The following is a 15,404-nucleotide window of genomic DNA, read 5'->3' as shown; positions in this document are numbered from 1 at the left end:
TTTAAGGTAGTGCTCTGATCATTAATAACAGACAGTCTTTAAGGGACCACTATAGTTCTCTGATCGTTAATAACAGACAGTCTTTAAGGGACCACTGTAGTTCTCTGATCATTAATAACAGACAGTCTTTAAGGTAGTTCTCTGATCATTAATAACAGACAGTCTTTAAGGTAGTTCTCTGATCATTAATAACAGACAGTCTTTAAGGTAGTACTCTGATCATTAATAACAGACAGTCTTTAAGGTAGTACTCTGATCATTAATAACAGACTGTCTTTAAGGGACCACTGTAGTTGTCTGATCATTAATAACAAACAGTATTTAAGGTAGTTCTCTGATCATTAATAACAGACTGTCTTTAAGGTAGTACTCTGATCATTAATAACAGACAGTCTTTAAGGGACCACTGTAGTTCTCTGATCATTAATAACAGACAGTCTTTAAGGTAGTGCTCTGATCATTAATAACAGACAGTCTTTAAGGTAGTGCTCTGATCATTAATAACAGACAGTCTTTAAGGGACCACTATAGTTCTCTGATCATTAATAACAGACAGTCTTTAAGGGACCACTGTAGTTCTCTGATCATTAATAACAGACAGTCTTTAAGGTAGTTCTCTGATCATTAATAACAGACAGTCTTTAAGGTTGTTCTCTGATCATTAATAACAGACAGTCTTTAAGGGACCACTGTAGTTCTCTGATCATTAATATCAGACAGTCTTTAAGGGACCACTGTAGTTCTCTGATCATTAATAACAGACAGTATTTAAGGTAGTTCTCTGATCATTAATAACAGACAGTCTTAAATAACAGACAGTCTTTAAGGGACCACTGTAGTTCTCTGATCATTAATAACAGACCGTCTTTAAGGTACTTCTCTGATCATTAATAACAGACAGTCTTTAAGGTAGTTCTCTGATCATTAATAACAGACAGTATTTAAGGTTGTACTCTGATCATTAATAACAGACAGTCTTTAAGGGACCACTGTAGTTCTCTGATCATTAATAACAGACAATCTTAAATAACAGACTGTCTTTAAGGTAGTTCTCTGATCATTAATAACAGACAGTATTTAAGGTTGTACTCTGATCATTAATAACAGACAGTCTTTAAGGGACCACTGTAGTTCTCTGATCATTAATAACAGACAGTCTTTAAGGTAGTTCTCTGATCATTAATAACAGACAGTCTTAAATAACAGACATTCTTTAAGGTAGTTCTCTGATCATTAATAACAGACAGTCTTTAAGGTAGTTCTCTGATCATTAATAACAGACAGTCTTTAAGGTAGTTCTCTGATCATTAATAACAGACAGTCTTAAATAACAGACAGTCTTTAAGGTAGTTCTCTGATCATTAATAACAGACAGTCTTTAAGGTAGTTCTCTGATCATTAATAACAGACAGTATTTAAGGTAGTTCTCTGATCATTAATAACAGACAGTATTTAAGGTAGTTCTCTGATCATTAATAACAGACAGTCTTTAAGGTAGTACTCTGATCATTAATAACAGACAGTATTTAAGGTAGTTCTCTGATCATTAATAACAGACAGTATTTAAGGTAGTTCTCTGATCATTAATAACAGACAGTATTTAAGGTAGTTCTCTGATCATTAATAACAGACAGTCTTTAAGGTAGTTCTCTGATCATTAATAACATACAGTATTTAAGGTAGTTCTCTGATCATTAATAACAGACAGTCTTTAAGGTAGTTCTCTGATCATTAATAACAGACAGTCTTTAAGGTAGTTCTCTGATCATTAATAACAGACAGTCTTTAAGGTAGTTCTCTGATCATTAATAACAGACAGTATTTAAGGTAGTTCTCTGATCATTAATAACAGACACTTTATCCAGAGACCCGTAGTGAACCACTCAATTCAGATAATAGTAATTCACATAGAAAATATACGAGGGGAATTGGGATTTCAGTTTGCTTCCTAAAACGGACTGAATTAACTTGGACGTGACCACAACCCTGCGGGGAACACATGTTCGTTTGTATGTCGCCCATGTGGGGGAGTAAAACACACCCTAAACTGTGGGGTTGAAAGCACATGTTCCAATATTGTCCTTGGTGATGAGTCAGGGGAGTTTAAGGCCCTGTGTTGAATATATAAACCGATGATTCAACAACATGAGCAGCATCCCAAATGGCCCCCCTATTCCCTATAATAGTGCACTACTTTTGACCAGGGCCCTATAGGGCTATATAGGAACTAGGGTGCCATTTTGGGAAGCATCCGTGTGGTTGCCTACAGCACGACCTTGACAGTATAGTACTAAAAGGTAATTATACTGCATGATGTGCATTTTAATGTAAAATCCTTTTTGCAGGAGTGGGCTTTAAATCAATAGATTTAACGTTACAGACAGAATATAGGGGGAAACTGCTCATGTAAAGCCACCTCTATTGATACAGGACCTAAAGTAGGGTCGTCTACCTCTATTGATACAGGACCTAAAGTAGGGTCGTCTACAGTAGGGTCGTCTACCTCTATTGATACAGGACCTAAAGTAGGGTCGTCTACAGTAGGGTCGTCTACCTCTATTGATACAGGACCTAAAGTAGGGTCGTCTACCTCTATTGATACAGGACCTAAAGTAGGGTCGTCTACAGTAGGGTCGTCTACCTCTATTGATACAGGACCTAAAGTAGGGTCGTCTACAGTAGGGTCGTCTACCTCTATTGATACAGGACCTACAGTAGGGTTGTCTACCTCTATTGATACAGGACCTAAAGTAGGGTCGTCTACCTCTATTGATAGAGGACCTAACGTAGGGTCGTCTACAGTAGGGTCGTCTACCTCTATTGATACAGGACCTAAAGTAAGGTTGTCTACCTCTATTGATACAGGACCTAAAGTAGGGTCGTCTACCTCCTATTGATACAGGACCTAAAGTAGGGTCGTCTACCTCTATTGATACAGGACCTAAAGTAGGGTCGTCTACCTCTATTGATTCAGGACCTAAAGTAGGGTTGTCTCCCTCTATTGATACAGGACCTAAAGTAGGGTCGTCTACCTCCTATTGATTCAGGACCTAAAGTAGGGTTGTCTACCTCTATTGATACAGGACCTAAAGCAGGGTCGTCTACCTCTATTGTATTCAGGACCTAAAGTAGGGTCGTCTACAGTAGGGTCGTCTACCTCCGATTGATTCAGGACCTAAAGTAGGGTCGTCTACCTCTATTGATACAGGACCTAAAGTAGGGTCGTCTACCTCTATTGATACAGGACCTAAAGTAGGGTCGTCTACCTCTATTGTATTCAGGACCTAAAGTAGAGTCGTCTACAGTAGGGTCGTCTACCTCCTATTGATTCAGGACCTAAAGTAGGGTCGTCTACCTCTATTGATACAGGACCTAAAGTAGGGTCGTCTACCTCTATTGATACAGGACCTAAAGTAGGGTCGTCTACCTCTATTGTATTCAGGACCTAAAGTAGGGTCGTTGCTTGTCTTCTGTCCCGGTGGCCTCCTTTAGCAGTCATGATAAGGCCAAGCTTTTCAAAACACAACAACAAATTAACCCTCTTCATTCAGGACAATTTAATGTTAAATGTAATTTCCTCCCGTACAGAGTGATTTTCAAGAGGTTGTTCTTTCCTGTTAGTCTTGAATAGACCTTTGTGTCGGATACAATGGAGCCCTGACGGTCCTCTCTCCTCTCTGTCTCTCTCTCCTCTGTCTCTCTCTGTCTCTCTCTGTCTCTCTCTGTCTCTCTCTGTCTCTCTCTGTCTCTCTCTCTGTCTCTCTCTCTCTCCTCTCTCTCTCTCTCTGTCTCTCTCTCTCTCTGTCTCTCTCTCTGTGTCTCTCTCTCTCTCTCTGTCTCTCTCTCTCTCTCTCTGTCTCTCTCTCTCTGTCTCTCTCTGTAGGGGGTCGTTGGTGGGGTAACAGGCATCGTCACCAAACCTGTGGAAGGTATGTTTATTCACAACGCTCTGACCTGTTGCTGAACTCTTCTTCTCCTCCCGTCACTCATAAATGTTCCAATACATATTTCCTTTCCAATTTTGTGTGGAAACAGACGTTTCTCTCAACCCTTCAAAACATGCGGAGAATATATAGAATGTACACTGAGTGGACAAAACATTAGGAACACCTGCTCTTTCCGTGACACAGACTGACCAGGTGAATCCAGGTGAAAGATATGATCCCTTTATAATGTCACCTGTTTGTTAAATCCACTTCAATCAGTGGAGATGAAGGGGAGGAGTCAGATTAAAGAGACATTACATTTTTATGTGTCATTCAGAGGGTGAATGGGCAAGAACAGGGTATGGTAGTAGGTGCCAGGCGCACCTGTTTGTGTCAAGAACTGCAACGCTGCTGGGTTTTTGACGCTCAACAGTTTCTCATGTGTTTATCAAGAACTGTCCACCACCCAAAGGACATCCAGCCAACTTGACACAACTGTGGGAAGCATTGGAGTCAACATGGACCAGCATCCCTGTGGAAACGCTTTGACACCTTGTAGAGTCAATATTGACCAGCATCCCTGTGGAAACGCTTTCAACACCTTGTAGAGTCAACATGGACCAGCATCCCTGTGGAAACGCTTTCAACACCTTGTAGAGTCAACATGGACCAGCATCCCTGTGGAAACGCTTTCAACACCTTGTAGAGTCAACATGGACCAGCATCCCTGTGGAAACGCTTTCAACACCTTGTAGAGTCAATATGGACCAGCATCCCTGTGGAAACGCTTTGACACCTTGTAGAGTCAATATGGACCAGCATCCCTGTGGAAATGCTTTCAACACCTTGTAGAGTCAACATGGACCAGCATCCCTGTGGAAACGCTTTCAACACCTTGTAGAGTCAACATGGACCAGCATCCCTGTGGAAACGCTTTCAACACCTTGTAGAGTCAACATGGACCAGCATCCCTGTGGAAACGCTTTCAACACCTTGTAGAGTCAACATGGACCAGCATCCCTGTGGAAACGCTTTCTACACCTTGTAGAGTCAACATGGGCCAGCATCCCTGTGGAAACGCTTTCAACACCTTGCAGAGTCAACATGGACCAGCATCCCTGTGGAAACGCTTTCAACACCTTGTAGAGTCAACATGGACCAGCATCCCTGTGGAAACGCTTTCAACACCTTGTAGAGTCAACATGGACCAGCATCCCTGTGGAAACGCTTTCAACACCTTGTAGAGTCAACATGGACCAGCATCCCTGTGGAAACGCTTTCAACACCTTGTAGAGTCAACATGGACCAGCATCCCTGTGGAAACGCTTTCAACACCTTGTAGAGTCAATATGGACCAGCATCCCTGTGGAAACGCTTTCAACACCTTGTAGAGTCAATATGGACCAGCATCCCTGTGGAAACGCTTTCAACACCTTGTAGAGTCAATATGGACCAGCATCCCTGTGGAAACGCTTTCAACACCTTGTAGAGTCAATATGGCCCAGCATCCCTGTGGAAGGCTTTCAACACCTTGTAGAGTCAATATGGACCAGCATCCCTGTGGAAACGCTTTCAACACCTTGTAGAGTCAATATGGCCCAGCATCCCTGTGGAAGGCTTTCAACACCTTGTAGAGTCAATATGGCCCAGCATCCCTGTGGAAGGCTTTCAACACCTTGTAGAGTCAATATGGACCAGCATCCCTGTGGAAACGCTTTCAACACCTTGTAGAGTCAACATGGCCCAGCATCCCTGTGGAAGGCTTTCAACACCTTGTAGAGTCAATATGGACCAGCATCCCTGTGGAAACGCTTTCAACACCTTGTAGAGTCAATATGAACCAGCATCCCTGTGGAAACGCTTTCAACACCTTGTAGAGTCAACATGGACCAGCATCCCTGTGGAAACGCTTTCAACACCTTGTAGAGTCAACATGGACCAGCATCCCTGTGGAAACGCTTTCGACACCTTGTAGATCTGATTTGAGTTAAGATCTCAAACAGCCGTCGCCAACGGCGACAGCTGGTCTTACCGGGGTCCGACACTTAACGAAAAATACATTACAGACAAGAGACTTTACAACTGACATACAGTTGCAGTCTGGGAATGTTTTCAGACACATTGACTGTTTCCACATGTTGTTACGTTACAGACTTGTTCTAAAATGGATTCAATCGCCCTCGTCAATCAACACACAATGACATCACAATACCGCAACATGACATCACAATACCACGTAATGACACCACAATACCACATCATGACATCACAATACCGCAACATGACATCACAATACCACGTAATGACACCACAATACCGCAACATGACATCACAATACCACGTAATGACACCACAATACCGCATCATGACATCACAATACCGCAACATGACATCACAATACCGCGACCATGACAAAGCAAAAACAGGTTGTTGGAAAAATTTAGAAATTGTATGCTCCTCAGACCAACAAATATTTTAATATCATCCACATAAGAGTCACAGCAAAAATATTTAGTATGATTTCTTCTACATTATTTTAGGCCCAGCTTTTGGAACTTTGTCTTTCCTGTACATAGCCACTATAGTGTGATCACTGCATCCAGTGGGTACGGATACAGCTTTAGAACTAAGTTCTACAGTATTAGTAAAAATGTGATCCATACACGTGGATGATCTTGTTCCTGTCGTGTCTGTAAACACCCTGGTAGGTTGATTAATAACCTGAACCAGATTACAGGCACTGGTTACAGTGAGAAGCTTCCTGTTGAGTGGACAGCTTGATGAAAACCAGTCCATATTCAAGGTCCCCAAGAAAGTAGACCTCTCTGTTTACATCACGTACACTATCAAGCATTTCACACCCATTATTTAGATACTGACGGTTAGCCTATAGCAGCCACAACACTTCAATAACACTTGACATAAGATCTTCTCTAAGCATTACGGGGGGTGGGGGGTGCAACTCAATATTAGGAAGGTGTTCTTAATGTTTTGTACACTCAGCGTATGTGGAACATGACCTTACTATATTTCCAGTGTAGTTGGTTTTGTGCGTTAACCTTTTCTAAACCTGAGGTCTAACTCTTGTTCGATTCTCTGTCTCTCTATCGCCCCCCTCAGGGGCCAAGAAGGAGGGAGCGGCGGGGTTCTTCAAGGGCATAGGGAAGGGTCTGGTGGGGGTGGTGGCCAGGCCGACAGGGGGCATCGTAGACATGGCCTCCAGCACCTTCCAAGGCATACAGAGGTTAGTAGAGACGCGACACTACAGAGGTTAGTAGAGAGACACAGGACACTACAGAGGTTAGTAGAGACACATGACACTACAGAGGTTAGTAGAGACAGGACACTACAGGGGTTAGTAGAGACACAGGACACTACAGAGGTTAGTAGAGACAAATACAGGACACTGCAGAGGTTAGTAGAGACATACAGGACACTACAGAGGTTAGTAGAGACGCGACACTACAGAGGTTAGTAGAGAGACACAGGACACTACAGAGGTTAGTAGAGACACAGGACACTGCAGAGGTTAGTAGAGAAACACAGGACACTACAGAGGTTAGTAGAGACACAGGACACTACAGGGGTTAGTAGAGACACAGGACACTAGAGGTTAGTAGAGACACAGGACACTACAGGGGTTAGGAGAGATGGGACACTACAGAGGTTAGTAGAGACACAGGACACTACAGGGGTTAGGAGAGACGGGACACTACAGGGGTTAGTAGAGACACAGGACACTACAGAGGTTAGTAGAGACACAGGACACTACAGAGGTTAGTAGAGACACAGGACACTACAGAGGTTAGTAGAGACAGGACACTACAGGGGTTAGTAGAGACACAGGACACTACAGAGGTTAGTAGAGACACATGACACTACAGAGGTTAGTAGAGACAGGACACTACAGGGGTTAGTAGAGACACATGACACTACAGAGGTTAGTAGAGACAGGACACTACAGGGGTTAGTAGAAACACAGGACACTACAGAGGTTAGTAGAGACACATGACACTACAGAGGTTAGTAGAGACAGGACACTACAGGGGTTAGTAGAGACAGGACACTACAGGGGTTAGTAGAGACACAGGACACTACAGGGGTTAGTAGAGACACAGGACACTACAGCGGTTAATAGAGACACAGGACACTACAGAGGTTAGTAGAGACACAGGACACTACAGAGGTTAGTAGAGACAGGACACTACAGAGGTTAGTAGAGACAGGACACTACAGGGGTTAGTAGAGACACAGGACACTACAGAGGTTAGTAGAGACACAGGACACTACAGAGGTTAGTAGAGACACAGGACACTACAGAGGTTAGTAGAGACACATGACACTACAGAGGTTAGTAGAGACAGGACACTACAGGGGTTAGTAGAGACACAGGACACTACAGAGGTTAGTAGACACAGGACACTACAGAGGTTAGTAGACACAGGACACTACAGAGGTTAGTAGACACAGGACACTACAGAGGTTAGTAGAGACACAGGACACTACAGAGGTTAGTAGAGACACAGGACACTACAGAGGTTAGTAGAGACACAGGACACTACAGAGGTTAGTAGAGACGGGACACTACAGGGGTTAGTAGAGGCGGGACACTACAGAGGTTAGTAGAAACACAGGACACTACAGAGGTTAGTAGAGACGGGACACTACAGAGGTTAGTAGAGACGGGACACTACAGAGGTTAGTAGAGACGAGACACTACAGGGGTTAGTAGAGACGGGACACTACAGAGGTTAGTAGAGACACATGACACTACAGGGGTTAGTAGAGACACAGGACACTACAGGGGTTAGTAGAGACGGGACACTACAGGGGTTAGTAGAGACGGGACACTACAGGGGTTAGTAGAGACGAGACACTACAGGGGTTAGTAGAGACGAGACACTACAGGGGTTAGTAAAGACGGGACACTACAGGGGTTAGTAGAGACACAGGACACTACAGGGGTTAGTAGAGACACAGGACACTACAGGGGTTAGTAGAGACGGGACACTACAGGGGTCAGTAGAGACGGGACACTACAGGGGTTAGTAGAGACACAGGACACTACAGGGGTTAGTAGAGACAGGACACTACAGGGGTTAGTAGAGACACAGGACACTACAGGGGTTAGTAGAGACGGGACACTACAGGGGTTAGTAGAGACACAGGACACTACAGAGGTTAGTAGAGACGGGACACTACAGGGGTTAGTAGAGAAAGGACACTTTAGGGGTTAGAAGAGACGGGACACTACAGAGGTTAGTAGAGACACAGGACACTACAGGGGTTAGTAGAGACACAGGACACTACAGGGGTTAGTAGAGACGGGACACTACAGGGGTTAGTAGAGACGGGACACTACAGGGGTCAGTAGAGACACAGGACACTACAGGGGTTAGTAGAGACGGGACACTACAGGGGTTAGTAGAGACACAGGACACTACAGGGGTTAGTAGAGACGGGACACTACAGGGGTTAGCAGAGACACAGGACACTACAGGGGTTAGTAGAGACACAGGACACTACAGGGGTTAGTAGAGACGGGACACTACAGGGGTTAGTAGAGACGGGACACTACAGGGGTTAGTAGAGACACAGGACACTACAGGGGTTAGTAGAGACGGGACACTACAGGGGTTAGTAGAGACACAGGACACTACAGGGGTTATTGTGATTTTATGTGGAATGCTTTGTTAAATGTGGTATTGTGTAACATTATTTATGTCTCTGTCTGCCGGTCATGACCATGTTTGTTGCTTCATGTTCTGTACCTTATAATTCTGACTAATTTTGTTAACTGTTCTGTTTTCATTTTGTTTTCTCATAAGTTAATGCCTTGGAGATGTTGTTTTTGTCTTTCTGTTGAGTGAGTATTTGGTGAGATAGCTTTGGTAATGACTGGTCGGCCATAGTGAACACTTGATGTTCACGTGACCCACACCGGGATCATAGGGGAGGGGTTTGGGACTATAGGGGAGGGGTTTGGGATCATAGGGGAGGGGTTTGGGATCATAGGGGAGGGGTTTGGGACTATAGGGGAGAGGTTTGGGACTATAGGAGGGGGTTGGGACTATGTGGGAGGGGTTTGGGACTATATGGGAGGGGTTTGGGACTATATGGGAGGTGTTTTTGGACTATAGGGGGGGATTTGGGACTATGTGGGAGGGGTTTGGGACTATAGGGGAGGGGTTTGGCTGGCATGGAGGGTTAGTTGTCTTTCTCTTAGATCAGATTGTCTGTCAGAGAGGTAAGTGACTGCATGATGTTAAAGTAGTTATTATGCTGTTATATAACATGTTACAGATCAAACCAAAGGAAATGATTGGTTAACGCTCAACATTTAACCCCTCCCCTCCATCATTGTTAACACTGCTTCTGCCCTGACTCCTCCCCCTGCTCCATTCTGCAGCATCGTGAGGTTCCAACAGACTAAGCCCATGAGGACTGAACAGACTGGGAGAGAGCACATTGGTCATCACATTGGTCAGATCGCTTATGGGAGCCCCTCCTCCACCTGTTCTCTCCTCTGGGATTGGCCGACTGCACTAAACCCATGAGGACTGAACAGACTGGGAGAGAGCGAGACTATATTGTTACCGTAAATCTCTTAAAGATTAGAGCTGCTGGTCTCAGCAGATCGCTCTGTATCTCAGTAACGTAAACATCACGTTGGTTTCCGACTGCAGTTAGACAAACAGACAAAATAGACTCCTCCTTTGTCAGATCGCTTATAGAAGCCCCTCCTCCACCTGTTCTCTCCTCTGGGATTGGCCGACTGCACGAGCGCACGACCACTGCCATGCAGAGATTGGCAGTTTGGCAACGTTTTTTTGTTGCAAAAAATATATAAATATAAAATCCCACCACATGTCAGGAACCCAAGTTATATCGCCCCCGGGGGCTCCAGGTCTGTGATAGACTGATGTAATGCATCGTAGAGTGGAATGGCGTTTTGTACCGCCCCCGGGGGCTCCAGGTCTGTGATAGACTGATGTAATGCATCGTAGAGTGGAATGGCGTTATATCGCCCCCGGGGGCTCCAGGCCTGTGATAGACTGATGTAATGCATCGTAGAGTGGAATGGCGTTTTGTATCGCCCCCGGGGGCTCCAGGTCTGTGATAGACTGATGTAATGCATCGTAGAGTGGAATGGCGTTTTGTATCGCCCCCGGGGGCTCCAGGTCTGTGATAGACTGATGTAATGCATCGTAGAGTGGAATGGCGTTTTGTATCGCCCCCGGGGGCTCCAGGTGTGTGATAGACTGATGTAATGCATCGTAGAGTGGAATGGCGTTTTGTATCGCCCCCGGGGGCTCCAGGTCTGTGATAGACTGATGTAATGCATCGTAGACTGGAATGGCGTTTTGTATCGCCCCCGGGGGCTCCAGGTCTGTGATAGACTGATGTAATGCATCGTAGAGTGGAATGGCGTTTTGTATCGCCCCCGGGGGCTCCAGGTCTGTGATAGACTGATGTAATGCATCGTAGAGTGGAATGGCGTTTTGTACCGCCCCCGGGGGCTCCAGGTCTGTGATAGACTGATGTAATGCATCGTAGACTGGAATGGCGTTTTGTACCGCCCCCGGGGGCTCCAGGTCTGTGATAGACTGATGTAATGCATCGTAGAGTGGAATGGCGTTTTGTATCGCCCCCGGGGGCTCCAGGTCTGTGATAGACTGATGTAATGCATCGTAGAGTGGAATGGCGTTTTGTATCGCCCCCGGGGGCTCCAGGTCTGTGATAGACTGATGTAATGCATCGTAGAGTGGAATGGCGTTTTGTACCGCCCCCGGGGGCTCCAGGCCTGTGATAGACTGTAATGCATCGTAGAGTGGAATGGCGTTTTGTATCGCCCCCGGGGGCTCCAGGTCTGTGATAGACTGTAATGCATCGTAGAGTGGAATGGCGTTTTGTACCGCCCCCGGGGGCTCCAGGCCTGTGATAGACTGTAATGCATCGTAGAGTGGAATGGCGTTTTGTATCGCCCCCGGGGGCTCCAGGTCTGTGATAGACTGATGTAATGCATCGTAGAGTGGAATGGCGTTTTGTATCGCCCCCGGGGGCTCCAGGTCTGTGATAGACTGATGTAATGCATCGTAGAGTGGAATGGCGTTTTGTATCGCCCCCGGGGGCTCCAGGTCTGTGATAGACTGATGTAATGCATCGTAGAGTGGAATGGCGTTTTGTATCGCCCCCGGGGGCTCCAGGTCTGTGATAGACTGATGTAATGCATCGTAGAGTGGAATGGCGTTCTGTATCGCCCCCGGGGGCTCCAGGTCTGTGATAGACTGATGTAATGCATTGTAGAGTGGAATGGCGTTTTGTACCGCCCCCGGGGGCTCCAGGTCTGTGATAGACTGATGTAATGCATCGTAGACTGGAATGGCGTTCTGTACCGCCCCCGGGGGCTCCAGGTCTGTGATAGACTGTAATGCATCGTAGAGTGGAATGGCGTTTTGTATCGCCCCCGGGGGCTCCAGGCCTGTGATAGACTGTAATGCATCGTAGACTGGAATGGCGTTTTGTACCGCCCCCGGGGGCTCCAGGTCTGTGATAGACTGTAATGCATCGTAGAGTGGAATGGCGTTTTGTATCGCCCCCGGGGGCTCCAGGTCTGTGATAGACTGTAATGCATCGTAGAGTGGAATGGCGTTTTGTATCGCCCCCGGGGGCTCCAGGTCTGTGATAGACTGTAATGCATCGTAGACTGGAATGGCGTTTTGTACCGCCCCCGGGGGCTCCAGGTCTGTGATAGACTGATGTAATGCATCGTAGAGTGGAATGGCGTTTTGTATCGCCCCCGGGGGCTCCAGGTCTGTGATAGACTGATGTAATGCATCGTAGAGTGGAATGGCGTTTTGTATCGCCCCCGGGGGCTCCAGGTCTGTGATAGACTGATGTAATGCATCGTAGAGTGGAATGGCGTTTTGTATCGCCCCCGGGGGCTCCAGGTCTGTGATAGACTGATGTAATGCATCGTAGAGTGGAATGGCGTTTTGTATCGCCCCCGGGGGCTCCAGGCCTGTGATAGACTGATGTAATGCATCGTAGAGTGGAATGGCGTTTTGTACCGCCCCCGGGGGCTCCAGGTCTGTGATAGACTGATGTAATGCATCGTAGAGTGGAATGGCGTTTTGTATCGCCCCCGGGGGCTCCAGGTGTGTGATAGACTGATGTAATGCATCGTAGAGTGGAATGGCGTTTTGTATCGCCCCCGGGGGCTCCAGGTCTGTGATAGACTGATGTAATGCATCGTAGAGTGGAATGGCGTTTTGTATCGCCCCCGGGGGCTCCAGGCCTGTGATAGACTGATGTAATGCATCGTAGAGTGGAATGGCGTTTTGTATCGCCCCCGGGGGCTCCAGGTCTGTGATAGACTGATGTAATGCATCGTAGAGTGGAATGGCGTTTTGTATCGCCCCCGGGGGCTCCAGGCCTGTGATAGACTGATGTAATGCATCGTAGAGTGGAATGGCGTTTTGTATCGCCCCCGGGGGCTCCAGGTCTGTGATAGACTGATGTAATGCATCGTAGAGTGGAATGGCGTTTTGTACCGCCCCCGGGGGCTCCAGGTCTGTGATAGACTGATGTAATGCATCGTAGAGTGGAATGGCGTTATATCGCCCCCGGGGGCTCCAGGCCTGTGATAGACTGATGTAATGCATCGTAGAGTGGAATGGCGTTTTGTATCGCCCCCGGGGGCTCCAGGTCTGTGATAGACTGATGTAATGCATCGTAGAGTGGAATGGCGTTTTGTATCGCCCCCGGGGGCTCCAGGTCTGTGATAGACTGATGTAATGCATCGTAGAGTGGAATGGCGTTTTGTATCGCCCCCGGGGGCTCCAGGTGTGTGATAGACTGATGTAATGCATCGTAGAGTGGAATGGCGTTTTGTATCGCCCCCGGGGGCTCCAGGTCTGTGATAGACTGATGTAATGCATCGTAGACTGGAATGGCGTTTTGTATCGCCCCCGGGGGCTCCAGGTCTGTGATAGACTGATGTAATGCATCGTAGAGTGGAATGGCGTTTTGTATCGCCCCCGGGGGCTCCAGGTCTGTGATAGACTGATGTAATGCATCGTAGAGTGGAATGGCGTTTTGTACCGCCCCCGGGGGCTCCAGGTCTGTGATAGACTGATGTAATGCATCGTAGACTGGAATGGCGTTTTGTACCGCCCCCGGGGGCTCCAGGTCTGTGATAGACTGATGTAATGCATCGTAGAGTGGAATGGCGTTTTGTATCGCCCCCGGGGGCTCCAGGTCTGTGATAGACTGATGTAATGCATCGTAGAGTGGAATGGCGTTTTGTATCGCCCCCGGGGGCTCCAGGTCTGTGATAGACTGATGTAATGCATCGTAGAGTGGAATGGCGTTTTGTACCGCCCCCGGGGGCTCCAGGCCTGTGATAGACTGTAATGCATCGTAGAGTGGAATGGCGTTTTGTATCGCCCCCGGGGGCTCCAGGTCTGTGATAGACTGTAATGCATCGTAGAGTGGAATGGCGTTTTGTACCGCCCCCGGGGGCTCCAGGCCTGTGATAGACTGTAATGCATCGTAGAGTGGAATGGCGTTTTGTATCGCCCCCGGGGGCTCCAGGTCTGTGATAGACTGATGTAATGCATCGTAGAGTGGAATGGCGTTTTGTATCGCCCCCGGGGGCTCCAGGTCTGTGATAGACTGATGTAATGCATCGTAGAGTGGAATGGCGTTTTGTATCGCCCCCGGGGGCTCCAGGTCTGTGATAGACTGATGTAATGCATCGTAGAGTGGAATGGCGTTTTGTATCGCCCCCGGGGGCTCCAGGTCTGTGATAGACTGATGTAATGCATCGTAGAGTGGAATGGCGTTCTGTATCGCCCCCGGGGGCTCCAGGTCTGTGATAGACTGATGTAATGCATTGTAGAGTGGAATGGCGTTTTGTACCGCCCCCGGGGGCTCCAGGTCTGTGATAGACTGATGTAATGCATCGTAGACTGGAATGGCGTTCTGTACCGCCCCCGGGGGCTCCAGGTCTGTGATAGACTGTAATGCATCGTAGAGTGGAATGGCGTTTTGTATCGCCCCCGGGGGCTCCAGGCCTGTGATAGACTGTAATGCATCGTAGACTGGAATGGCGTTTTGTACCGCCCCCGGGGGCTCCAGGTCTGTGATAGACTGTAATGCATCGTAGAGTGGAATGGCGTTTTGTATCGCCCCCGGGGGCTCCAGGTCTGTGATAGACTGTAATGCATCGTAGAGTGGAATGGCGTTTTGTATCGCCCCCGGGGGCTCCAGGTCTGTGATAGACTGTAATGCATCGTAGACTGGAATGGCGTTTTGTACCGCCCCCGGGGGCTCCAGGTCTGTGATAGACTGATGTAATGCATCGTAGAGTGGAATGGCGTTTTGTATCGCCCCCGGGGGCTCCAGGTCTGTGATAGACTGATGTAATGCATCGTAGAGTGGAATGGCGTTTTGTATCGCCCCCGGGGGCTCCAG

The 15,404-nt window shown here is 47.3% G+C and overlaps 1 protein-coding gene across 6 annotated transcripts in view; it reads left to right on the top strand.

Annotated features, from left to right (window-relative positions):
* Positions 1 to 15,404, top strand: part of vps13c (vacuolar protein sorting 13 homolog C) — a 238,197-nt gene that overhangs the window by 208,188 nt on the left and 14,605 nt on the right. For all 6 annotated transcript variants that reach the window (XM_090223330.1, XM_090223331.1, XM_090223329.1 and 3 more), the window contains 2 exons: positions 3,884 to 3,929; positions 7,047 to 7,170. In XM_090223330.1, coding sequence (XP_090079456.1) covers positions 3,884 to 3,929; positions 7,047 to 7,170 — 170 coding nt within the window. The remainder of the gene's footprint in view (positions 1 to 3,883; positions 3,930 to 7,046; positions 7,171 to 15,404) is intronic.

The sequence above is a fragment of the Oncorhynchus mykiss genome, chromosome 26, assembly GCF_057628025.1.
Source record: "Oncorhynchus mykiss isolate SJ-2025 chromosome 26, ASM5762802v1, whole genome shotgun sequence".
Classification (NCBI taxonomy): domain Eukaryota; kingdom Metazoa; phylum Chordata; class Actinopteri; order Salmoniformes; family Salmonidae; genus Oncorhynchus; species Oncorhynchus mykiss.
This window is presented reverse-complemented; position numbering and strand designations above follow the sequence as displayed.